Source organism: Passer domesticus, chromosome 19 (genome assembly GCF_036417665.1).
Source record: "Passer domesticus isolate bPasDom1 chromosome 19, bPasDom1.hap1, whole genome shotgun sequence".
In the NCBI taxonomy this organism is placed as follows: Eukaryota; Metazoa; Chordata; class Aves; order Passeriformes; family Passeridae; genus Passer; species Passer domesticus.
This window is the reverse complement of record NC_087492.1, coordinates 8032576-8060413: the sequence shown is the minus strand read 5'-3', so window position 1 is coordinate 8060413 and position 27838 is coordinate 8032576. Positions and strand designations below refer to the sequence as shown.

General features: G+C 46.5%; 1 protein-coding gene across 3 annotated transcripts in view; it reads right to left on the bottom strand.

Moving 5' to 3' along the window:
* CLIP2 (CAP-Gly domain containing linker protein 2) overlaps positions 1 to 27838 on the bottom strand; it is an 80241-nt gene extending 52403 nt beyond the window's left edge. The window contains exons 1-2 of one of the 3 annotated variants that reach the window (XM_064395036.1): positions 27420 to 27838; positions 12428 to 12646 (exon numbers count right to left, since the gene is read on the bottom strand). In XM_064395036.1, the coding sequence (XP_064251106.1) occupies positions 12428 to 12539 (112 nt within the window). In that variant the 5' untranslated portion in view covers positions 12540 to 12646; positions 27420 to 27838. Of the gene's footprint in view, positions 1 to 12427; positions 12647 to 27044; positions 27145 to 27419 lie in introns of those variants that run through there. The other 2 variants (XM_064395038.1, XM_064395037.1) reach the window with 2 other exon arrangements.

Here is a 27838-nt window from a genome sequence, read left to right as displayed (position 1 = left end):
TTCAACATTCACTATTCAACACTCTATTCAACATTTTTCAGTCTTAAAACGGGGTGTATATATCACACCTCTGGAGAAGCACCCTGTTTTTACCAGAAATAATGAAAACAAAAATCCCACAACTTTAATAGCTTTGCAAGTTTAACAAAGACTGGAGCACCCATATCTTCTTCCTCAGTGTGTGTCACCCCTCATCTCTAGAAATAACATACAGACACATTTGCAAAACTAGAATTTAACAACTAGGTTAGTATGTTAAAGGAAAGGGTGTATTACAAAATAACAGTTTCCATTCTTCCTTAAACAAACAATAAAATCACTTCAACTAGACAATAATCCACATAGAAGCATTACTCACTTTATTCACTATAACTTATTCTGACAAGAAAATACAGTTTTCTATTCAAGCAAGCCCTTAGCTCTAAAGACTCACTAAGTTTTGTCCCACTAGCCCCACAGCCAAACTGGGTTACCAGTTTGACCATTGACCCATAGCAGGGTTACCACTGACCACTGCAAGTACTGAAAGACTTAGGGGCAGAAAGGAGCATTAGAAAGCAGCCCAGGGTAACCTGTGAGAACAAAAGCAGCAGCTGGGGAGGGGATACTTACAGGAAAGGCTCCTGCCCTGCCCGGGGAGCCTCCTTGCAGCAGCCCGAGGGGACGCCCAGCTCACACGCGGCAGAGCTGCAGTCTCACCGTGTGCTCACTTCTCCACAAAACTAGCACAAAGCTGATTTCTTGGAGTCCTTTCTTTTCAAAGAAGCATGGAGAAGCTCGAGGAGCTCAGCCTGAACTCCCATGCCCACAAAGCCCAGCACACACACGCATGCACAGCTGTCTGCTGCTCTTTGGCTGTGGGAATCTGCACGGCACAAGTGTGGTTTGGGGGCTGCTGTGGTGGAAGTGAAGACAGCTGCTCTCACTGAGCTGATCCAATGACAAAAAGAAAGAAAAGGAGGCAGACACAGGTCTTTAATAAGACATTTATAAACGATTTCCCAGGCAGAACACTGGCACTAGCACAGAGAGAGCAAATTTCTCCAGCTCACAACAGTCCCAAGACTGTTATCTTGAGCACCAAACACTGTAAAAAGCAGCCAAGTAAAGCACAGTGCTTCCCCCAACCAGAAAAACTAACTGGGTTTTGAAATTTCACAGCCTTTTTACGTATTGGAATTTTTCTCAGGCATCATTCCCACACAAAAACCCACTTGGATGGACTCTGGGACCATTCCTACAGCACCAACTGAGATGAGCAGCCAAGCAGTACATTGCTCAAGCAGGTGCACACAGAAAGGCCACTGACTTAGTCATTCAGAAATGATAGCATTAGCTCAGTCCCAGTCAAATGGAGAAGAGAAGGCACCAAAAAAAGAGCCTGGCTTTGGCTGGAAGGCAATTATTACTGTCTGATCAGACTGGAGCCAGTACAGGGGATCCTAGCAGCTCCCTGTACTGGGAACAAGATGCAGGAGAAGTTGCTGTGTGTGCCTAACTCAGGGTATTTACTCACAGGGCATCACCTGAGCAGCCATGCACAAGCAGACTGACTGTACCTCTAACAATCCATGGGAAAGAAAGGCTAAGTGACAGGAGACAGTCCAGTTTGACTCCAATTTTGGCACAGACTGCCTGGGGTCACAGTATTGACTCCAGCCATGGAACAATCCTGGTACAGCCTCAGAGTGCTCAGTGACCTGCTCACCCCAGCCAGGTCAGGTTAGCTCAGTGCAGAGCAGTATTTTCCCTGGTGTGACAGGTGATGAGCTGTGCCACTCATACCTTGCTCCCACTGCACTCTGAGCACTGCAGAGGCCCTCACTCCCCCAGCTCAGGCTCAAAGCATCCTTTACTTGGTACATTTCTGCAAATAGAAGCTCAGGCAGAGAGTGTTCTGCTGGCACCATGGAATCTCCCCATCAGAAGGGCTCCACATGTAGCAGTACAGCACAGCAGTAAGATCTTCCTCACTCCTCTTCCCTTGACAGATAACCACTTCTCATCTACCTGCTGAATCTCAGAAATATTTCTTTGCTACAGGCACAAGCTTTTCTCTCACTTTCTGATTTTACTTTGCTCTTCTTCCCTCTGGCAGGAGTTGGGATCATTTTCACAGCAATTGATCTTTACAAGAGCTGCCAGCCTGCAGCCACATTTCCTCATGCCCTGTCTGCAGCTACTCTTAGAGAAGTAGAAAAACTTAACAGCTGACATACAAGAAAGAAGGAGGATGCTTTGTTGGCTCCTTATCTGCATGCTGAGAGGCTGGGTTTCAGTGTGACCAGCTGAGCTGAGGAACAGCAGAGTCTGAGCCACTGGGATGGTACCAGCAGACAGACAAGCACATTCTTTCTCCCTTGTATGTAGTTTTTTCCCCCCTCCTCAGTAGAAACATGACATCAATACCACTGCACCATCTCTTTGAGTCATCCACCTGAAAGAGGGAGATTCCTGGAGCACCCCAGGATCCCAGAGGAACTATAGCAGAGGTAAAATGACCACTCACAACTGCCAAGCAAACTTGGGCACAATCCTGGGGCTGCAGTGTGCTAAACACAGCTTTGATTCATCCCTCCTTCAGCCATTTATTCCTACAGCCATACATCCATGCACAGAGCAGGCTGCCCAGCACACAATGGGCTGATTGTACACAGCTACCCAGAGTGCAGAGTGTGCTGGGCTGGCTTTGCTTTGCCTAATCGAATAAAAAGGATATTTGAGAGCAGATTAACACTGACTCATCTACTTCTTTCCAAATACCTGGCTTTAACAGCTAAGTATCCAATTCAAAAGGCAATGAGCTGTACATGAACAGGCATCATTTGCAGAAAAGTCACCTATTTGCAGTGGATGTCTTTTTTTTTTTTTTTTTTGAAAGTAAACATGACCATGATGCAGATCTGATCCTAAAACACGTGAGCTATGATACAAACACAGCAAGTGTTCTCAAACCCAACAGATCTAAGCCTCAGTGACCACCAGAAATGACATCTTACACCATTCCAGGAGTGGTGCTGGGGAAATTGATGATGTGAAGTGAGAGATCACAGACAAAGTTTGGGAATTGACAAGTTGAGCTGCACTGAACACTGAGCACAGGCCCCACCGGGCACGCTGAGCACACACTCTGCTCCCATTCCCAGTGCACCTTACTCACATGTGGACCATGACTCTCTCTCATGCCACTTCTTCATCACTTTATTAGATGATCAGTTTTAGGCTTTTATCTTCTGAACACCCAGCCAGGACAGAGTCAGTCACTGAGGATGATATCCCCAAGCCCTTTTGAGGGTTCAGAATTTTCCCAACATCATATCATCTTCACCTGAAATTCTTCTGTTCAAATCTCCATCAAACCCTTCTAATTTCTGGCAATTTTTTTTTTTTCTGAGCAAATACCTCCAAATAAAATATTCTGTAGAAAGCATTTCTGTGAAATAAGTGATACAGCAACACAAAAGGCTCCTGAGTTCTTCAGGGATGTGAATCCTAAAGAACTGTGCAGATTTAAGTGTGAAATAAGACAAGCATGTGCAGGGCAGAAAGTTACCCTACAGCTCCACGACTGCACACCCTCAGCCAAATTCCAAAGGCACTAAAGTGTACAGCCACAACACTGCAGTCACTGGAAAGGATGAGGGGAAGCTGCATCAGAGAGGGAGCTGCTGCTCCTGTGCCAGGACTGGGAGGACAAAAGGTCAGAAAAATCCACTGGCCAAAATAACTTCCACTTTCACCTCTGACTCACAGGATGACACGGGCAAGACCTACTTCTTGAAGTTGTCTTTGGTGTTAAGACATAGGTAATACTTGTAATAGTTTGTCACAGCCTTCAAGCTTCACAGGAGATGGTGAGACAGAGTCTAGTACAGAGAGGTTTCATGTGTGCACAGGAGCTGATAGTTACAGAAAGTGAGAGTGACTTACAGCTCCTGCTTAGTAGGAATTCCTCAAGCAGAATGGGAACAGTCCTGCAGCAGAGTTAACTCCTGCTGTCCTACAGCTGGAGCACTGGCAGTGCACTACCTCACACAAACTAACTCCTGAACCTTGGGCAGGTTCAGCTTTTAAGAGGCACTCATGGCTAAGTTCATCACTGCCTTCCTCTGAGACCATTTAAAAATCCCCCTTCACAAACATTTCCTTTCTCACAAAGAATTCTGCAGACACATGCATGGAGTGCAGTGCTCTGCTGCATCCTCTGGTCCACAGTGCAGATGTAGCACACAGGACACACATTTACTGTGCTGGAAAACAGCAGTGCCAAATACATTTTGTAGCAGAGAGACCAGCAACTGTATTTTGAATAGAGCTGCTGAAGTCACAGGCAGCTCAGTTCTGACAACTCTTATTATTTTAATGTGAGTGTTGTGATAAACAGTGTTTTCCTACAATTCTCACTCCTGCATAAAAACCAGTTTATCTCTTTTATGGGAACAGGATATTAATTTACTTACTAGCACCTTCATTAAAAAATAAATATCCTATTGAACTGGAAATAAATAGAGAATAGTATTTGTATTCTAAATGTTTCAAGTCACCTACTAGACTGCTTGCAAGGAAGATGCTCACATGCAGGGTCAGTGTGTCCTGGTTAATTCCAACCTATGGCAAATATTATGCACCAACAGTCTGATGCCAGTTTAATTCTGCAGATTCTTATCCCAAATCCATCTATGCCAAAGGGAATCTTTCCTTTAATTTCAATGAATATTGGCTCAGGCCTTTAATAATTAATCTGCTCTAGCTGGATTAGTGCAATTGTTGGAGGCAGAGCATGCAGGAGCAGATCCCACCCCAAAGCTGCATCCCTACTCTGATGGGCACAAGCACAACCACAGTGATGCCACTGCAGGCTTACCCTGCCCAGCTGAATAGGATTCAGTTCATTATATTCCAACCTCCATAAGCTGAACATCTGTGGGAAGCAGATTTTCTTTCCCTGCTGTTCTGTGAAGAGCTACAGACAGAGAGAGCAGGAGGGGTCTGACCTCCATATGTCTTTGGTGTGTGCTCATGCCTCACTCACAATGAATGGGCTGAACATTAAGGATTAACTACATCAAATCCTTCTAAGAGTATCTAATCATTAAGACAATTAAAATCAGACTCACAGTTATCTCTATATGTTACCTGTAAAGCTGATAAAACTAAGATTGATTCAATGCCCTTTTATATTGCTTGGAATGCACTGAATCACTTCTTGGGAGAGGAATGCCATCAAAGGTACTTCTTCCCTTCAGGAGGGGAATCAGAAAAGGGGGAGGAACCACCACCCTCAAAAACCCCAGTACAAAAGGTATTTCAGAGTGCAGGATGGCAGGCAGGGCAGCTCATGAGAGGCTCCTGTGAGCTGAATAAAAGCCCGATGCAAATATCCAAGGGGCTGGTCCACAATTAAGCCAGAAAACTTTGGCACAGGACATGCCATGAGGATGAGAACAAATACGCAGGGTCTCATGACAGCATCTGTGTCCATGAGTGACTGATTTGGATGGAGGGACCCCCACACAGGGCACTTCAGGCACACCCCAGCAGTGATGAGGGGATGCACTCAGGCTCTAACGATCCCTCAGCAGGGCTGCTCCCCTGCCTGCTGCAGCTCCCCCTCCTCAGCTGTACCTCAGCCCTGGATCAGCAAAACAGCAACTCTCAGCTGCAGTTTTTCCTGTTCAGCCCCTGAAAACAATCTTGTTTTCTTTCAGACACCTGTTAACTCCCTGACCAGGTGACTGCCTGGTCATCCTGTTACGAGAAGGATGACCAGGGATCCTGCAGCTCTGGCTACTGATGCAGTGCTGATCTGCTGACACTGTCACAGAGGCACTTGATCCTCAGACACCTCACTGGCACCTCAACCTCCTAATTCCCCAAGGAACTGAGGACACTGTGTATACAGAGCCATTAACATAAATCACAGAATAACAGAATAACCAGGATGGAAGAGACCTTCAAGATCATCAAGTCCAACCCAGCCCCAAAAACTCAACTAAACCCTGGCACCCAGTGCCACATCCAGGCTTTGTTAAACACACCCAGGGATGGCAACTCCACCACCTCCCCAGGCAGTCCATTCTAATATTTTATCACTCTTCCTGTGAAAAACTTCTTCCTAATGTCCAACCTCTATTTCCTCTGGCACAGCTTAAGACTGTGACCTTTCATTCTGACAGCTGTTGTCTGGAGAAAGAGACCAACCCTCACCTGAGCACAGCCACCTTTCAGGGAGCTGTAGAGAGAGCCTAATCAAACTTCACCACCACCAATGACACATTTCCAGCAGGATCACTAATCCCACCCCAGGCTTGCAGCGTGGATTTAATTGAGGACAGCACTCAGCTGGGAGCTGACAACACCAATCACTCCATGAGGCCTGATGCAAAACAGCAAAACCAAATGTTTGCTGGAAATAATAGCAGCCTCTGGCCCTGTGATGTGGGGTCTTCTCTCTCAATTCACCAGCACACAACACCCCAAGTTAATATTAATCAAGAGGCACAAAGCCTTTGAACAGACAAGAATTAGGTCCCTATGGCTGTGCCAGTCAATCAGCTGCTCTGGACATTACAATTCCATTTCTTTTGTTGCAGGCAAAACAGTAGTTTAGTGTCTTTAATATTTATTTGGGAATTAGAATTAATAGAGTGATACAAAATCAGAGAGGCTCATCAGTTTCTTGCAGCTTTATAAAAAAAGCCTGTGCTAAGATGCCACCAAACCATCAGTAATTACCTGAGAACAACCTCCCCAAGTTCTCTCTTGACACTGAGGCATAAATTCCCCAGGAAGTACAACATCCCTCCCTCTGTTTTTTACCACAGAAAATACTAGAAGCAACAGAAATTGCTTCCTACTGCTATGCATCCAGCCAATTTAACCTAAAAAACATTCTGAGAAACTCGAGGGGCGAACAACTGATTTCCAAGTTAATTTACCAAGATGCTGCTTGTTACACTGTGGGCAGATAAATAAAAAGGAATGAAGATTTTCCACTGCGAAAGGCAAGAGCAAGGCAGTAGATGCTCAGGAGAGCTAAGGTGGTGTTGAGATTGAGTATCCTCCAGCAGAACTGAGGCAGGCACAGATCAAAAGAGACTTGGCCACAGAATTGCTGAGTGTCACACTAGAAGCAGCCCTCAAGAATATAAACACATTTCTAGAAAAGAAATTTTGAAAGAAAAGTTAACCCCCTCATGCAAACTCAGCCCTGGGACAGCAGTAACCAGGAGGGCCCAGCCTCAGCCCATCAGTACCCAAACCCCAAATGCAGCTAACCAGGACCCAACTCCCAGCTCAGGCTTATCAAACCCTCATTACAGCATATTTTAGTTTAATTACCCTATGGAGCCAGTCATCCCATTCTCTTTAATGGCCCTGGGAACGTTCCAGTCTGCTTCACTCTTATTTTTAGTGAACAAAAGCAACACAGAGTGTTTGCAGAAGCAGACACTATGCCAGCATTATTAGCCTTGTGCATTTATTCTTCATGAAAAATAATGCATGTACACTTACATGAAAACAAGAAGGCATTGCCAGGCTCCCAGCAGTATGCTGTATAGTTTAGCTCTCAAAGCATAGTTTTTGGCAATAAAACTAGGTAACTGCTGAAAAACAGTTTTGATATTGTTAGCATGCCTAAATATGAAATTAATGGGACAGATACTTGCACTTGCCCATCCAGAAAGACAGGATCCATCTGTAAAACCCAACTCTAGATTCTGACTGGATGCACATCAGTCTCACAGAAAACTTGGGCTTTTTTTGCCTCCAGCACTGAAGTCTCAGTGTTGCCCAGCCTCATCTGTAAATACAACTATTTCTTTTGTCCTCTGTCTTTTGCTAGATTTTTTAAAATTGAACAAGAGATTTAAGAACCATAAACAAACACTAGAGCCAGCTGACAGCCAAATGAAGTATGAAAGGCAAATTTCTCCCCCAACCACGTCACTCCAACACTGCTCTGGGCAGACAAAACCCACTCTGAAATGTGAATGCTTCTTTTCCCAGCAGCTTTCACCTGTTCCACCAGCTGGGAGGGCTCTGTGGGCCCATTCATCACAGCTTCCATTCTCTTTCCATCTTGCAAAAGCATGGTTTTCCACGAGGAGGGTGGGAAAGGAACTGGGACATATGAGCTTTGTAACAAGAAATCCAAATATTATATTGAGTCCTTTACCCATGACCCACACCTTTAGCACAGAAGTCCCTCCTGAATGTGGGGTCAAGAGCAGTGACTTTCTGCACTTGAAACATGGGAAATAAGCCAACACATTTGTGGGAAATGCTCTCCTAAGGCAGCTAGAGATGAATTTTCAGTCTGGTTAAGGAAAATAGTTACTGCAAAGCAGCAGAACTTATTTTTTCCATTGTTCCAGTTTTACAGGAGAGAAGGGAGGGGGATAGCCAGCATGGACATTACTCAAGGCTAATTTCTTCCAGGGTCCATGTCAGCTGCCAGTTCCCCACTGACTTCCAGTGGAAATGGCAATTTCTGGTTTTTTTTAAAAAAGCCCACAACCACAGCAAGCCACTGTACCTAAGCCAGAGCACCCCCACAAAAGCTCTTATTCCTAATGGCTCTGTGAAAGCACCAGCTCAGGTAAGGAGACACAACAACTCCCCACTCAAGGAAAGTTCAAACAGGATACTGGACATTCCATGAGCAGAACTGATTCTCAATGTTTTCAGGAGAAATAACTCTGATACAGCATGTGTGACAAGCTGGCTCAGTGTGACTCCATTTGGTCTCTGCAGAAACCTCCAGGGTTGAATTGTGAATTCTAGAGACATGCATTCACATTCTCCCATCTGCACTGACCCTCTTTCTGGTACATAAAATGTGAGCTGCCAGGAGTACATGGAGAGGTTGAAGAGGAATCTCCACGCCTGGGAAAGGAAGAGAGAAATGAGAGACAGATAAGAGACACTTGAGTTTCTACAAAAGAATATGAAGAGGACACTGGGGAAAGGAGAAATCAAAGCAACTTTGTGTATTCCAGAGTAAGAATAAAGGGAAGTACCTCCACTTGCACTTGTGCAGACAAGACTGATAAACTTATTGGAGGGGAAGAGGATCAAAGTATAAGCTTTTAAAAATTCATTTGCAGCTCTGACATATCTTGGGTACAACTGGAGAACAGGCATCTTCTCTTAACAGGCAATCTGAAAGAGATAATCCCCTTTTGGGGTCTTCTGAGCCAGCCCCAAGCTCCCAGAGCCAAGGAACTTCTCAGAGGCAACAGACTGGGCACTGCTGCAGTTTAATTCTGGGCTTTAAAATATTTATGGTTCTCTTCTGCAACTACATTTTGAGGTTTCTATCCTCCACCAAGGTAGCAATTCATATAGATGAGTGCTGCAGCTCAGCATTTTGTAACCCAAACCACTCTGATTTTCTTCCATCAAGCTCCAGAAAATGCAGACATCTCCTTGGCTTTTCTGACAAGAGGAGGCTAAGTGCAGAGGCAAGGAGTAAGGCAGGAGTTCAGGGGCATGTAATGAATTTTTGTGCAGTCAGGAAAACCTTGTCAGCCTCCCAGGAAGCACTTTCAGTGACAGACACAGGTCATGGAGCTCATGGTTTCTGCAGGGCTTCCCAAACACCTCACACAGAGACTCCTTCTTACAACTTCAAGACCTCATGTAAAGTCTCATGGCCCAGATCTGACCAATCCCAGGAAATGTAATGAAATCCAGCCTCCACAGCCATCTACCACCAGATTCTTTGGCTGCCGGCTTCCCCAAAATTACATCAGTGCCTGCTATGGTTAAGGTTTCAGTGATGTGGACACTTGGCTCTGGAATAGATTTAAACCACTTGATCATAAAAAAGAGTCTTTTCTCTTGTAGTTTTCCCCTACCAAAGGCTGAATCCCTGTCTGTGCTGTGGCTGGGCCCCACAGCAGCACAGATGCTGCTGCTCTCAGGGCACACAGAATTTGGGGATGCACACTTTGCTCACAGGTTATCTTTGGAAAGGAGAGCAGCAAGAGACAGCTGGCCAGACTTCTGGAGAGATCTGCAGGAGGACAGAGCTCCTGAGCAGACACTGAGTGAGAAGGTGCCACAGAAAACACTACAGCCCAACCACTACTACACACCCAGCCCACATTGTTTAAGCAACCCCACTGTGCTCTGTTCTCACCTTCAGGTGGGAATGGCTCAGGAATGGCTCAGGAATGGCTCCACAATTTCCAAAAGCCTCCTGCACTATCCTGACAGGCAGAGGAGCAGCAGTACATCACAGTCACACAGCACCAACCCACCATCACAAGACTTCTCCCCTTCTCCATGCACACTTTTTTTCCAGAAGTAAACCTCAGAACTCCTGAAACAAAGGTCAGACCCCATTTGAAGCCACACAGGGTACTTGGCTGCCCATCCCTTGGTGACAGATGGCTGGAGCTGAACAAGGCACAAAGGAACTCCAGCAAACAGGAGCTGCATTCAGCCCAGAGGTTGCCTTGACCCTGCCACTGCCTGACCCTTTCACAGCAAAGACACACACCAACTGTGCCTGCTGAGATGCCACTGCAAAGCCTCTGGGGGAAGACAGGCCTCAGATCTTTTGCCTCATTTTGATGTTTTTCATGTGATTAAAATCAACTGAAAGCAACTCCAGGACACACTGCCAATTGTAAATCCAGACCAAAGCACCTTAAGAGAGTCACAACAGGGAGTTAGAGAGGCACACACTTGGAGTTCAGGTTCATTCCTCAATCACAGTTGAGAGCATGGAGAAACAAGGGTGAAATTCAGAAATACAGGGTCAGAAGAAAAACTTCAAAATACACAGCCAAACCTATCAAGCTTTTCCTTTGTCAATTTATGCTTTCCTCTAGCAAACTAATAAAAAGATATGTCAGTATCTTTGGACACAAAATAAAGAAATCAGGCTTTATAATATTAACCCATTCACACAAAACTGCAATGCAAACATTTGTTAATATCCACACACAAGGCCAAGTCCTCAGCAAAGGAAGAGCAGCTCCTTTGCAATCCCTGCAGGGCTGTGTCACACCAAAGGATCTGGAACTCTGCCCGTGACCCCAGGCAGTGACTGGCCCCTCAAACCAGACCCTGCAGATGTGCAAAAAGCCAAGTTAGAGCTGTGGCTTTTACAAAACTGTTTGGGGAAAGAATTTACAGTGGCAGAGGTTATACATACACTATTGGTCACTGGAAGAAGAGAGCACAGCACAGCCCCTGATGTGTAATCAGGGAGCAGAGTCAGAGGCTCAGCAGCAAGTAGAGCCTGTGTGAACATCCTGTGCAGAGGCTGTGCCTGAATCACCATCCCAGTGTGCCCAGGAACCTCAGAGATGGGTATATTTTTGTTTTGATTAAATAATTAACACTTCTGCATTACTCTGACAAGGGACAGCATTGCCTGGTGACCCTCATCTTGCAGCTTTATTACCCCAAACTAATTTGTCCAAGCATGCTAAAGCAAATTTTGACCAATATTATCCCCTTAACTAAAAATGCTGTCTGAAAGGTAAAAGGCTTTCCTCATTCTGCTAAATGTTCTATATTTTGGAGACTGAAATACACAGCAAAGTAACCAGGCATGTAGGAAGTAGCCTGAATTATAAGGACAAGAGAGTGACAGATCTAAAGAAGCAACCAGTGACCTTCTCAAGTGAAAGTGTAATATAGTGAAAGTACAAGCTTTGACAGGATATACATCATCCTGATGTGTTCCCCCAGAAGCAAGAACAAAGCCTTTTTTAACAAAGTGAAATGAAAAACATGACATACAAAACTCCCACCTTGAATATTTACTAAATTATATATAATTTTAAAGAAACTCACCAGCCAATAAGCCAAAAAAATGAATCCTAAGCAAAACACACCCTCAACTGCTTTTGAAGTGTTAATTATGCTGATAATGGCAGTCATCACAGCTTATGCATACACTGGATATAGATCTACAACAGCAAGATGTGTAGGTATGTGAAGGTAAGTCATTATTCAAATACTAGGGCTTCAAGTGCTTTTGTTTAAACAAAGGCACTAATTTGACATAAACAGCACATTTGATATAAAATCACCTGAAGTGCTCAGTTATTACTCCTACACCCTCACGGGACAACGGCAATAGCTACAGGCAGTGTTTAAGGCCATGGGGGAGGTTCCCATCTTCCCCATTAACAGCCCTTCCCATGCCAGTGTCTGTACAGGTGCCCCTGTCAGCCCTGAACACCAGGGGACCCACCTGCCTCCCACCCACTGCACAACTTGCAGTTCTGTGCATTACCTGGGAGAGGGAGCCCATTTATCCACCCTGCTACACCTGTTTTGATCCCTCAGCCCACACAGAGAAGGGGAATTTCACATCCCACAGCACACTGGCTGCCCTAGTCCCTGTCCCCAGGCCAGGCAGTGCCCTGGGGCAGCTGGTGGCCCTGCATGGAGCCCTCACCTTCTTTGGAGCCAGTGGTGGCAGCAGCTGTGCTGGTCCCTGCTGCCCGTCCCACAGGGCTGGAGTGCTTCCCAGCCCTGCCTGGGATTTTAAGTCCACTTGGTTTCAGCATGATTCCTCTCCTGTGTCTCAGGCTGCTGCTGCCAGTGTCTGCAGAGCTGTCCCAGTGTCACTGCTCAGGCTTCTTGATGGTGCACCTCTTCTTCCATGGTCACACACCTGGGGGAGAAGAGCAAAGAAATCAGATCAAGAATGAGCAGGAGAGCGTGGACAGGCTCCCAAAAAGCAGTGTCCAGCTCTGCCCTCACAGCCCTACAGGAGTCAGAACATTTCATTTCTTCTCCTATAAAACCATGGTGGTCTTTTCCCTCCTCTCTCATCTTCATGTTACTCTTTTTTTGGTCAATCTCAAAGTCCTGGGCCAAAGCCGAAACCTCCTGGACCCATTCAACAGGAATTTAAATACAGAACAAGAATTTAAATACAGTTTGGGATTTGAGTAACTGAAATGGTTTTGACTGGTTTTAAATCTTAAAGCCTCAGCAGAGCACCTACCAATCCTCAGTTGTACTGTCAGAACCCTGACAAAGGCACCACCTTCTTGCACAGCCCTGAGTGCCAGCAGCCTTCAGGGCAGCCTCTCCAAACTGGCAGAGAAAGGAAGGATGGTGCCAGTGTCTGAGATGGGATTTTCAGCTCCTTTCCTTAAAAACAATCCAAAAACTTATCACAGTAAAAAGGGCATTTGACCCTATGGTCAAATGGATTTACAAGAAAATTTAAAAAAAAAAAAAAAAAAAAACAAAAAAAAAACAACAACCAACTCAAATTTCCTGAAAGTTAAGCATAACTCTAGCAACTATTCATTAGTGAAGTCACAACCCTTCCTTATGTCATTCCCTTCCCAGTAGGCAAATGAAATAAAACCTCCAAATTCCTTGCGAGGATGTTGCATCAACAAGCAAATTTTCTGACAAGAAAAGAAAAATAAAGGAAATTACTAAGTTGTTAAAAAAAAGCAGTAACATTCCTAATGGATAAAGAAAAATAATTTTAAAAATGAGCCTATCAGCCAAAAGGAATCTTGAGGCTGGGAGTCAGCAGGCTAGGATGTGGAGGAAAAAAGGTGGCAGCAGAGTAAACCAGGGCCAATGCCAACCTAACAGCAAGGAGAGCAATCCAAGGAGCAGCCAGAAACTGAGGACACTGCTTCCTGGGCAAAGGAAAGAGGCAGCACCCCCTGAGAATCAAAGATTTACAGATGCTGCAAAGAGGAACTGCAATAATGGGATGGGAAATGATTAAGGCATGAGTAAGGACTTGAACACAGGCTGGGTCAGAGCAAGCAGAGGGCTGGCAGGGCTCCAGGAAAAGCTGCAGGCAGACACAGAGGAGGGAAAACCACAAGGAGAATTCCAAAGATGTAATCCTGAGGGCTCACGAATATCTAAAACACCAAAGTGCAGTAAGAGTCAGTCATCCTGCATCAGCTTAAAGAGCCAGAGAAAGGAGGGATCACAGGGACATCCTGGGAAGGGAGCCTGAGCAAAAACCTGAGGGGTCAAGGCCTTTTCCCCATGTGCCCACAAAGGTGTTCAGTACCTGGGCTGGATTCAGACACCTGCAGATGCTCAGCACTGGATGCTCCAATCACATCACCCACAGCAGGAATAACAGACAAGAGCAAGAAACTCTTCTTAGGGAAGAGAAAAAAACAACCTTTCTGCAGCAGAGCTGGGAGGAACAGCTGTCAGAGCTGGACAGGAGGCTGCAGCCTCCAGCTCTGCTCAGCATAAAACAGGGAGACAAGGAACTGAACGTGGAGGTGAGAAACATGGATCAGCCAGGTTCCTGTTATCTGCCAAGCCATCAGATGTGGCATCTCCCACCCACTCCATCTCATAGTACACATACTGCCCAGGGCTGGCTTTGATTTTACAGCCAAAGTTGATTTCTAACTCTTCTGCTGGCAGGTGACGTGCTCCACCTAGAGATCTCCATCATCACCTCCAGCCTGAAAGTTTGCCCTCTCCACAACATGACCTTACTCCTGAATTTACTCATTATTTGGTCCCACATTTTGGTTACAAGGTTGGATGGTGTATTCAGGATTAAGCAACTGGGCTACTGGTGCTTCCACACAGCTGGCTGAATCAACCAGGAATGTGGACAAGAAAATAAAAACACACAGGGTAGGAAAAAACAGCAGTAGAGAAGAATTTCAGTAGGAAAAGGTGCCAGAAAAATAAAAGGATTTTACAGTTTTTCAATCTTCTGTTAGAGAGCTTCTCTGGATCCTTAACTTTGCAGCCAGAACCATATAAACTTTGGGGAACAGTGAATTTAGCGTGTTCCTCTATTTTGCTGCTCATCTTTGAGGAAACAGGAACTTCAGTTCCTCCTCTCTCCACATCTCATTATCCCTAAAGATCAGCTGTCCACTCCCATCACAGGATATTGTGATTTTCTGCTTTTTCTCAGGACAACTGGATATTTTTACACTGGGGACAGAAACAACAGGAAGTGTATTCCCACCACAAAAATATTTCTGCCAGGAATCTTTACACAAACACATTTGCTTTCAACACACTGATGCTAAAACCAAATGAACTCCACAGGCTGCTAATGATGCTCCCCTTGGAACAGACAGATGCTTTTATCCTGAAACACAGCCAGTTCATGGCCACGCTCACTGGGGTCACAGACTCAAAAACTTCTCAAATGCCACTGGGAGTCAGAGCCTGGCTGTGCCCACTGCATGCCAGCTTGTGGGGAGGCTCTGATGGGCAAACTCCTCCATCTGAGGTGTCACTGTCACAAGCTGCAGGCTGGCCACAGCCAGGGACAGCTCCTCAGCACACCCCTGCACATCCACCACCACACGGGGAAATAAGCATGAAGTGGAGTAAATTTTACTATAACTGCAGTTTGTCAGTACTGCACAGATAAAAATAAACGCCTGGGATGCTTTTAAAGAAGTCTGTGCATGCTGCTAGGGACAGACACTCCTTCTCTGCCACCAGCTTCTCCCCCACTTCTACACAAATATACATGAGCAGATTTTTAGGAAGCTCTGAACACTGAGCTCTTCCAAATGACCATTAGGTCATCCTCACACCCAGAGCAATGCTGCCTGAGCCATCCTAGTCCCACATTAGCTCCTGGCCAAGTGATGCAGCTTTTATGCTGCAGAAATATCCCTGGCCTGGGACACAGGCCAGCATCTCCACAGGGCACTGCCCTGCTCCATTAGAGATAACAGCATGCTCTGAGCTCCCATACAGAACCCTCAGCATCCCAACGGGCTCTATTAGCACAGCCCTCCTGAAAAACTTGTTCCAGATCTTCCAAAAAGTCTGCTTCCAGCAGCAGAGGCTGAACACAGGCAGATATGTGGTGTAAGAAACACATGAGCCATCCCTCTTCGCTGGTACTGAAATCAGCCAGAACAGTCTTTAAGCTCTATCCAGAAACTTCAGGGAACAGAAAATTTCTATCCTCTATGTGATTTATCATTCCTGTATTCCACCCCATACTACCTGTACAAGCTGCATGCTTTGCCTTCCTGCAAAACCTCATGGAAATGTGACTTTCTCCAGATACACTGTAAAGAAAACCCCATCTGCTCCTATTCTTTATGTTATTTATCATTCCTACTCCCCATATTACCTGCACAAGCTGTACATTTACCTTCCTGCAAAACTTCAAGGGAATGTGACTTTCTCCAGATACACTGTAAAGAAAACCCCATCTGCTCCTCTGGGTACTCCAGTGCCACCAGCTCTGCTTATTTTGTATTTATTTCTTTTACAAGATATGACAGACAACAAGCATTTTCTAGATCTCTGTAGATTCCTCCTGCAGTCTTTCCATGCCGGGATGAATGATTCTGTCTGTTCCCACAACCAAGAAAAGCATCCCAGGAATGCACAACATCAAACCCTGCTTCAAACGACCAAAATATTCTCTTCTCCATCTTTCCACCAGAAAAGGGGACAGCTGAATGTGAGTCACATTGGCTCAGATTCAGAAAGGGGAATTGTCTGGGGGTGATTTTGTGATGACATTTTATTTACTCGTCTGCTTTATGGCCAGAATATCTTTAAAAGGAGCCGGGGAGGGGTCGCAGCCTGGGATGGCTCCGTTCAATCTCTCCCCAGTGTGCTCTGGGTGGTGTAAGCCAGGGAATGAGAGTCTCACATAGGCTCAGATTCAAAAGGGGAACTGTCTTGGGGTGACTTTATGATGATATTTTATGTACTCTGTTAAAAACAGGTTAGAAACTGTTGTAAAATAGCTGATAGATTGTTAAGCACGTACTGTTAGTTTGGTTATGGTAAAAGGGTCGTTATAAGAAATGCAGCACTCATTGCACCCTATCACAGCTCAGTACAGAGCAGCACCCCAGTTTTTAACACACTTGTCTGCTTTATGCCCAGAATTTTGGGGGTATCTTAAGAGGAGCTGGGGGGGGGTCACAGCCTGGGACCACTCTGTTCAATCTCTCTCCAGTGTGCTCCGGATGGCGTGAGCCAGGGAATGAGAGTCTCATAGGTTCAGATTAAAAAGGGTAACTCTCTTAGGGTGCTTTATGATGATGCTTTCTGTACCCATCTGCTTTATGCCCAGAATTTTGGGAGTATCTTCAAGGGGAGCCGGGGCGGGCTCACAGCCTGGGATGGCTCTGTCCAATCTCTCTCCAGTGTGCTCCTGGGGACTCTGCCTTGTTCCTCTTCCTAGACTGGGTTTTTTGCTAGCTTGAAGCAAGAGTTTTCTTCTCTTTCCATCCCCTAGACTGCAGGCTGTACCGAGAATCCTCCTTTTTGCTTTTTTGTTCCCTTGAACTGTTTCTGCCTTGGCTTATCTTTTCAGCCCAGTTATCATGGCTCAATCTACACAAAGACCCTTGCATTATCCTCAAAGAGATTTCTGGGTTTCATCCCCTGATCTCTGTCATTCTCTTCACAATCACTGGGATTCATCCCCTGACTTCTGTCAGAGCCTCTGGGACTGTGGGTGAGAGCAAACCCTCCTTAGAACATCCCTGGAGCCACTCCTGCTTTCCCTCTGAAAACACCACCACTGAGGGCAGAAACCTTCAGGCACTGTAAATGTTCAGAACAGTTGATGAAGCTCAACATCTCCCTGAAAATAAAATGCTAGAGAAGAATGTGATCCCCTGATCACTGGAGGAGTTCTGCACTCACCTCAATAAGCACAAAGAATAAAGGCAAAAAGCTTTCAGAGCCAAATCTGGTGTTCCTTTATTAGGCCACATATAAAACTTTTACTGGCCTAAAGATACTGATTTTTTTTAAGTTATTTTATGTCTGGTTTCTGAGCATTTGGTTGCATCCACTCTGTATTTCCAAGCCTTTGTGCACCTTCCCCACTCCCAGGAAAAAAGAGATTTTCAGGCAGCAAAGCCCCATCTCCTGGAGTTCTTACTCCTCGATATATTACTGCCAATGTCCCACTCCAGGGACAGCAGCAAATAAAGACTTGGTGCCCCAAGCTCCCAACCTCACAACACTGACCACGCTGCAAAGGTGGGTTAGGGATTTCAGGAACAGAATGTTGCCTTGAAATCCAAATCCAAGGGGCAGACTGGATTCAGTGTTGTGTGAAAGGGACAGGAAATGAATCCCATCAGAGACAGGATATGATAACGCCAAACTGCAGCTTTGCTGATAGAGACACAGATTATGCTGAGAAGAAAAGGCCATTTTATCTTTTAATTCCTTAAGATGCTCCATCTCATCCTAGGTAATTGTGCCATTCCCTTCTCACTTCTCTGATTAGTTACTCCTGACAAGTCACCAGAAACCCATTTCTGAAGCAGATTAGGAGCAAATCCTTGCACTTAACTGAAGTATAGAGGAAATGAGACACACTAATTTTTAATTAAGGTCAGACTCCTCTTCCAAGAAAACCTTTCCTTCTCCCATAGAGGGAATGGAGACAGAGCCCTGCAGGACTGAAAGGAGCATACTGCTCATACATGTAGGGAAAACCAGGGAATCCTGTCAGCCATCTGGTTTTTTGTCTCTTGCAGTTGGAGAATTCAAATAGGTTTTCAGCCATAAAGCTCCATTGTCACTACATAATTTCCCTGACAAGTCTGAAGTGTTGTTAACCTCTAGAGAAGGTGTGTTTAGTCTTCTTGCTCACTCAAGTTCTGTAGTAATTAGCACAGAATGTGAAGAGAAAGCCTAGAAGACTTTTATTTAAAAGCTCAGGTATTTTTAAAACTAATTCTAACCTCTCTCATAGACCAAACCTGTGATTTACTTCTAAACCAAGTTTTTTTAAAGGAACAATGTGCAAACCCCTCCTATTGCACTCTAAAAACCACAATGCAAATCCTAAGGCAAAGTGCAGAGAGAAGAAGCCAAAGTACATTCAAGGAAGTCATCTCATAACCTGAGGAGTAATTTATGGGCTGGATGAGCTTGTGCTCCTCACACTGGCAAAATGCCCACTGATACAGCAGATACAACAATTCTGTACTAATTGCAGAGCACAGCTCTCTAATTTGTGGGAAAAATCCTGGACATGGTGCTGGTTCTGCACGAGTTTGTGCTCCCTAGAGTTCATCCCTGGGGGCAGGGGACAGTGTCCCTGCAGAGATTCATTAGGGGCACGACACCAAAGTTGCAGGCTCACAGGGGAAGGGAACAGAATGTACACAGAGGTTTCACAGCTGCTGTCCTGCAGGTCAGTTCAGACTTGATTTATCGCCACTCTATTCCATTAGAGAAGGAGGCTTTGATAAAATCCAAGTTCCCTATTCACAGAAAGTCTTATTTGTCAAAAACAGCATCTGGAAGAGAAACATGAGGAGAGCAAGCCAAGTGCAGGGAACACAATGATACATGACACATATATTCCATTATAATGGCTTGGTATTTTTCTACTGAAGAAACAATTTCTTTAATTAAATATGAGCTGTACAATAACCCAGCCATACTATGCATGCTGTGCAGAGCTGCAAAAGGAGCTGAACTTTTGGAATTTCCTAGCTTTTGACTGCTGATTTAGCACAGCACTAAAGTTCACTCTGCCACTTTACCTACTACTAAATGGAGTTCAGAGGAATACATATATTTTAACTTGTGCACTTCTATAATCTAACCTCTGTCCTGAACTTTGATTATGAAACAAAACCAGGACCTGGGTCCCTTCTGCCCTGATTTTTTCCCCCTTTTACAAGGCAGGCTCTGCAGACCAGACTGTCTGATGGCACTGCAGTTGCACCACTTTCAACTTGCAGATGATTTGGTTAATAAAACTGGGATGCAACAAGTTTCTGGTGTACCTTGGGATACACTGGGCTTGCCCCTGAAGTCCTCACTGTGCTCCACTAATGCTATCAAGTGTCTACACACACTCTCAAGTCCACCAGGAAAAGGCAGCATGTTAATGCAATTCTTTTTGTGATGGAGACCTGGTCATGCCAGCAGGAAACAGAAGCCTTGCCCTGGGCCACTGCAGGTGTAACATCTACTACAGAATCTCCTCAGAACAACCCTGGTGCAAACACCAAGGGAGGCCTGGCCCTGCCCCTCCACAAGCTGCCAAAACCTCAGGCAGGGATGCAGGACAGGAATACACAGCCCTGTCCCTGCTGCAGCTCCTTTCCATGAGTTCTGAAACCACTGTATATTTCATTCCAGTTTCAGCCTTTGCTGCCCAGGAAACCCCCCAGCAGTTGCCATTCCTGATTTATCCAAGCCAACCTTCTGCCCACGTACCTCCTGTGCCCTTTGCACAACTCTGGCACCTCCCAGGAGACAGCTTTGCCCTTTGCCTGCTTCTCTGTGCCACTGTGAGCAAGCAGTGCTCTCCTCTGAGGAGTCCTGGGATATGAGACTCACCACTTCTGGGTCATCTCACTGACCTTCTCCAAGCCTCCTCACTTGAACTCAGTCTGTTCTAGACATGGGCATCCCACAGTGCCTGCTGCATCCCCGGAACCTCACCAGGCCAGGGACAAACTTTATGCCAAATACTGTGAGCTGCCATAATCTCATTCCTTCAAACAAAGCAACTGTTCACAAAAGTTTAAAGAATAATTAACCACCTTCACATTCTGGGTGTTAAGATACAACAGCAGGGAAGTAAATAGTAAAAAGTAAACACAGACTTTGGTAGAACCAGTTGGGTTGGAAGGGGCCTCTAAAGATCCAACCTCTAATGACCCCTAGCTGAGATACAGCACTGACAGCCAGGACTCTGCTTCCTTCTGCCACAGGGTCACTGATGTCCTGGCACACAGAGGGATGGTAACAGTACCAGTCTGTCAGCTGAGGGGGCAGAGCAGGGGGCTACACCACTGCTACCTCTGGAAAGAGCTGAGGTCACCAAAGCAAAGACACTCAGCAGCAGCAAACCCCTCTCCCTCTGGGACACCAAGAGCAAACCCATCCCCTGCACCCACACAGGCATCCTGCTTGCTGTGCTGATGGCAGCAGAGCAATGCTGGACACAGTTGTTCCCAGAAGCACCCTCCTCCTCCTCCCTGCTGATTCACCAGCCCAAACTCAGCCTTCCATTTAAGCAGCTGACCTCTGGGCTATGTGCATTAATTGCTGCTTTCTCCTGAGCCTCTCTACAAACACCACCAGCCCTCACTGACACTGACATATCCACACAGCTCTGACCACAACCAGTGGTGCAGACAAGGAGAACAGTAACCTGGAGAGTTTGCTTTCAGTCATTTTGTGTTAATCATGGCGTTTGTTAATTTACCACCTGTAACCTCATTGATGTCACACAGTCCTCACACAACAGGAGCTTGCACAGCTCATGGACCTTAAACTACAAGAAGGAACATGTCTTATTCAAATTACACCCCTACCATATTCAAATTACATCCCTATCAATCATAATTTTGGCAAGTTATAATACTGACAGATAAGGTCCAATTTGATATGTTATCTCCTCCTGTCACACAGATCCTTTATCTGCACACCTCACACCCTGCCTTGCAAAAGCCAATGTTTACTGTGGATTGCACCACATGGAGGCAAGATCCCAGCTCACAGCCTTAGGCACTAAGCCACACCAGCAGCAGAGGATGGCTGCCTAGTTTGGAATACATGGGGAGGCTGGGATTCAGTTTCTAGGGGTGAGAAGATAAATCCCCACCCTAAGCAGTCAGACTGCACAGCACGTGTGGAGACTCAGTATGCCCACCCCAGCAGGACCTGGCAGGAGAGGCTGCCACATCTGGGCCAGGCTGTCAGTCTGTCAGTCCCAGCCTCCTTCCACAGCAGCAGAGTGCCAGCAGGAGCTGGGTGCTCCACAGCCTGGTTTCAACCAGCAGCTCTGCCCAGACACTGCCATGCCATTGAGCAGCACACACAGCAGTCCATGATGTGTAGATGCCAAAAGGAAAGGGTCTGCATAGACAGATCCATGCTAAAAATGAGATTTAGTTGTTCACATCTCTGGAGATAAGAGTGATGCACTCAGCCTGCAAGCAGGTAGGCAGGAGAGATGGACCAGCCCACCACACTCCTGGAGTACCACAGCTGTTCCAGCTGGAGCTTCAGAGTCACCACGTGGCCCTGGCTGCTCCTTCGCTTCTCACAGAAACAGGCTCTTTCTGTACCACTGATGCAGGCAAGGCCACAAGCATGATTTTGTACAGAGATCAAGATATAATCTCATCTAGCCAAGCAAGTACAGTGCCCTTACAACAAGCAGCCTCCCTACATCAATGCAGAGCAGTGCCACAAGATCTCTAACTCAAATTGGTCATGTTTCAGCCAAAAAGGAAGAGCAAAAACTGAGCTGTCACTTCTAACAATGGCAATCAAATCTGCTGGCACCCTAAGGCAGAGTGCATCACAGCACTCCATAAACCTGAATCATATGATCACCAAAAAGCAGCATTTGACTTTGACATTTCCATGAAAGTGTGCTGGAAGTTCTCCCACACCTTCCCAGCACCTAACCAATGTGCTTTGGGGAGACTCAGAGATAAAAAAGGAATAGTGGTTGCAGATGCTTCAGAGACATCCAGATTAAGCTTGCAGGAGGCATTGATATTGCCAGCATAGTTTACTAGAAATATACATAAATGTACACATATAAACAAAGTTTTCCTATGAGTGAGACTCAGCAAGTTCAAAAAGCTACTCCAGAGGCCCCAGTAAAAGCCCACATAAACAGACAGATAAAAGAGTGAAAGGCAAGACATCCTTCCTCCAGCAGGCATCCTCTGTCCCAGCAGCATTTCCACACAAGCCTGCATTCTGTGCCATACTGTCCATCATTAAATCTCCATTAGGGATGCCTGGTGGATGGGTCACCAGATAAACATGCCAAACTTACCAGCTGGGAAACAAAAGTCCAGAGGGGAAAAAGGAAAAAAAACAGGCACTTATGCAAGGTTGCAGACTGACCTGCTCCAATTTGCATAGTAAGGATTTCAGTTATAAAACAAATAGCTAAATGTTAAATATAGCCAAGGAGGAGGCTTTATTCACCAGGGCCAGCTTCATGCTGATAAGAGCCACAGAGGTAGCACAGTACATGACATAAAACAGCCAAATATGAGGCTACAAAGCCCATTGAACACAACTGGAGGGGCCTCTTTCTCTAGGGAGGTTTGTTCTGCAGCCAGGACAGGAGAGGCACTTGCAGGTCATGAATGTGAGTGTTCACAAAGGATGGGAAAGTGTTGTTTGCTTCAACAGGCAGCTGTTTTCTGTGCCTGTCAGGCTACTGAAGAGTTTCCAGTACTAATTACAGGACACAGAAGTTGTCAAAGCATGATGCAACTGAGAAATAGGGGAGGAATATGCCAAAGGAAGAAAAAGAGAAAAAGAACAGATCAGCCAGAGAAATCCTTTGTCACAGACTATGTCAGAAGCTGGTGCCTCAGGCTGGGAGGCTTCCCTGCCCCAGCAGAGGATGTGCTGCAAAAGAAGTTCATGATGCAAAAGAAATTGTGTTGCTTGTTGTCAGTGAAACACCTTTGTCCTTTGCACAGAAACAGGCAAAGTGACAATGACAACAACAAAACAAAGGGGAAGACATGCACTACAGAAAACAGTTCACACTGAGCCAGACTGCCCAGAGAGGCTCTGAAAATTCCTGCACTGCTACGTTATTCTTTGAAAAATAAAAATCTTCCAACCTCTGTCTTGAATGACAGGTGAAGACAGATCCAATCTGGAACAGACAGATGGATCCGATGATTTCTTGAAGTTTCTGTGAAATCTTCCCAGTGTAACCAATACCCACACGGTCTTTACTACACTATGCAAGTTATTCAGTAAAATAAAACAGAATTAATTTTGACCAAGAGCTCTGGCACAGGCAATACAATTTAATTTGCATTACCTTTTTAAAGGAAGCATGTGTGAAAGCACAGGAATGGGATTTATAAGAAGCAAAAAGGGATTTAAGAGTTCCAGGACCCACATACCCAACATCCCCAGAGCATTTCATTCACAAACCTCAAAGGAGGTCAGAATTACAACACTCTTTTTGGACCTGGGAGCAACCAATAGAAAGAAGATATTTTTCTCAAGACTTCTGAATAAACAGTGGCAGAGATGGCACCACTATCTCCCTGAATATCTAACCCATCAAAGCACTTGGGAAGTCCTTCTGGAGGGTTTGTTTTGTAGACACACAGTATAAATATTTTCAAAAATAATCATTTGGCTTTCACAGACACAAATGGAATTATCAAGGGAATCAACAGCAGAATTCAGAGCATAAACTCTCAAAATAAACCAAAGTTTAGAGTCCCTTTGTGCTTCAGCAGACTGGGATGAGGAGATGGAGACTCCATGACAGGCTCAGAAACTGCAACATGGAATTTTGCCAGTCTGTGCCACATTCCTCTGCAACTATGCAGGTGATGAAACATTAGCTCAATACAAATAAATAACTGAAATGAAAATATCACTTAATTTCAGTGCCAGTTCAAGTCAGCATCATATTTAATTCCATCATTCAGAAGCAAAAAAGCCAAAAAAACAAAAAACATTAAAATGTTGGCTTTATTTCTTCACACATCTTTCTTTGCTTATGCTGAATCTGAGCCAGCCATGGCTGTTTTATAGACACAGTTTCACTTATTTAGAATGGGATAATAAAAACTGTACCAGTGTATGGGAATGATTTCCAAAAGGTCTGATGCAGAAACATTATAGTTTGCTGTAGGTTTTATTAAAAAGGGGTTTCAAAAGGATTTTTTTTTCAGGAATAGCAGAAAGTATCAGTCACATGCACAGAAGTAATTTTTCCACAACAAGAGCTACTGCACAATCATATAAAAGCCAGAAATTCAATCCAGCTATGAGGGAAGTGCATTTGCTTTGTCCTGTTCAGCATCAACACTCCACAGAGCACACAGACTGCTCTCAGCAGAGCAGGGAAAGGCTCCAAGAGCACGGGGGTGCTGCAGAAAGAGACTCTGTACAACGGCACACTGAGAATTCTGTGTGTCCCCATCAGTGTCAGCCACGGAGAAAGAGCTTCCACGTGGGATAAGACAGAGAGGACCCACAGGAAGAAAACAGGAATGGAGTAGGGCACAAAAAAGACCAAGCCCAATTCCTTACTCTAACCTCAGATCCTGGAGTGAGCATGGACAGTTCATCTTTACTGAGCAACTTAATGGGGTTGTTTTAAAAAACTGACCAGTAAAACAAAGCCCAAGTCATGCTGGAGTCTGACATCACCAGCACTCATCCAAGGTGCTCTCCCTGGCCAACAAGACATTAAATTCTACCATAAACACCACAAGAACAGTGATAAAAGAATAACAGCCAGAGACTGATTATTGGGGGCATTTAAATCACAACAGAGGAAAAAATAGTGCTCTCAACCCATGTCAGCAACTTCCTTGGTCATTCTTGAGCCCTTGGGAGATGGAGAGGAAAAGAGTCACAAGGTATTTATAAAAGGCATCCATGAAAAAAGAGATCTCTCCATAAATATCTACAGATATCTCTATAGATAAGTGCACACCAGGGTCTAACACAGGCTAGCAACAAGTCACATTCAGGCCTAGCTACCCATACCTGGCCTTTCCCAGAGCTTTAAAAGTATCTAAACCTTGCCAGGCATTGTACTCTCTGCAAAGTGGTACCAACGCCATGTACCTGGGGTATGGAACTCGCTTTATGTATTGTCTCCTGTCCTCTCCAGAATTATAAAACACCCTCTCAAAAAAAGAAAAAAAATTCCCAAGTTTCATAGAGGCATCATTTTGATAAATAAACCAAACAGCCTCAGTCAGGAGGTGGAACACACACCTTGACCCATTTTAACCACCCAATAACACAATGGAAGAAGAAATCAACCTGGATGTCCTTAGAGGGCCACATCCATTCGTACAAAAACCCACCACCTGGGTTCTCCATCACTTCTTCTGCCAAACCAAAAAGCACAAGTGGGATGAAGAGGAAACACACCAGGAACTGCTCCTTGCTAGACAGATGATGGCAGCCTCCAAGGCTAGAGGAGCCCACACCAACCTTGGCCTATAATCCCATCCACACTGATTCTAAGAGCATCTCCTGAAAAAACACATGAGGTTTCCCTTAACTGAAGGCAGCCCCACACCTCTGCTGCTGAGCTGACAGACTCCAGCACAGCCTCTCCCTGCTGTGCTGCAGTGGCTGGTGCTAACGTTGTCACTTGTGCCATGTCTCAGAGCTGAGCCTTTGAAGTCCTGTACTCCCAGAGATTTCTGGCAGGCAGTGACAACTGTGTTCTTTCGCGAGAACACAGCTGTTTGATGCAGACTCCCTCCTTCCTAATCCCTGGCAGGCTCTAACAGCAGGCAGGTAATTTCTTAAAATGCTGTATCTCACACCAGCTGTAAGACCAGGAGCTGCACCATGTTCAAAGGCATCACCACACCAGCAGAGACAGACCAGTGCTGATTACCGGGGCTCTCTCGGAGCACTGATGGGGACAGGAACACTCTTACCAGGCAGCTGGGCAGAGGCTAAGGCCAACAATCCTAGCCAGGTGCCCCAAATATATCTCTGTCCACATGCAGACCAGTTCTTGAGTTGCAAGTCACCCTCAAGGAAACACTTCCAGCCATCAGTAATGAATGGACAGGTAAAACTTAATCCATTCCAGCAGGATGAGTTTCTGAGACAAGGTTTGTAGGCCTGTGAGACTGATGCTCAGCAGAGCAGCAAATAACACTCGGTGCTGACACAGTGCTTTGTCTCCCAGCGCTTCCAAAACGCCGCGGCAGCCTCTCTGGATGCTGTGGAGACAACAACTCGTGCCTCTGCCTCCATCCCTGGGTGCTGCCCCAAACAGCCTGTGCTGTTTTGGGTCAGGAGATGCAGGGGCAGAGCCCTCCTGCCTCTGCCTGGCTGCTCATGCCGATGTCAGCAGCTCAGCCTGGGCCTTCCTCAAAGCACATCTCGCCCAGACAAAAACCCCCCATCAGATCCTGCAGGGTGTGCTTCATGTCAATATCTGAACCGTTAAATAAGAAAAACCGAGCGAGTACACTGAGCCCAGCAAGCAGCCAAGCCTCCCAAAGACAAAAGACAAATTTCCCCCCATTACAGACCCAAAACCCGCTCGGCACCGAGGCATGGATGCTGACACCCACTCCCACCTCCATCTCCATGGCATCGGGCCGCTCCAGGCGCGCCTTTGCCGTGACCCAGGCGCGGGGAGCGCGCACCGCACCCGCCGGGGCTCTCTGTGGGTGCGCGCCCCCGCGGCCCCGCACCCGCCGGGGCTCTCTGTGGGTGCGCGCCCCCGCGGCCCCGCACCCGCCGGGGCTCTCTGTGGGTGCGCGCCCTCGCGGCCCCGCGGTGCCGGGGAAGCCGGCCGGGATGCCCGGTGCCTTTCCCAGCCCAAGGACAATGCCGCCCATGGGTTCCGAGCGGCGCATCCCCGCTGCCCGGGCTCCTCCGCACCCTCTCCATCCATCCCTCCCTCCTTTGTTGTGCCGCGCTGGCCGGGCGCTGCCCGCTGTCCCACTTACCCTGGGCTGCCCGGCGGAGCGGGGCAGGGCGCTCGGTGTCCCCGCCGGATCCAGCGCGGCCGGCAGCCGCCCTGCCACTCCCTGCGCGGCCGAGCCGGGAGCCGGAGGAGGGATCTGGGCGGCGGCTCGGGGCGCGGGGGCGGAGGAGGCTGCGGGGCCGGCACCGCCGCTCGCTGCCGGCTCACGGCCGGGCCCACACGAACAAAGGGGCCGGTCCGGGGCCGCCCCGCGCCGAGATCCTGCTGGTTGCCGGGCCCTGGCGCCTCCCGGAATCGGGTGGAAGGGTGGAAAGGCAGCGCGGAGGCTCCTCCTGGCCGCCCGCAGCCCCGAGCGCCGCTGCCCTAAAATCCGGAATAATGGTAAAATCGCCTTCTGCTCGCTGGAGCCGCCGCCTCCCTCCCCGCGGCTCTGGGAAGGAA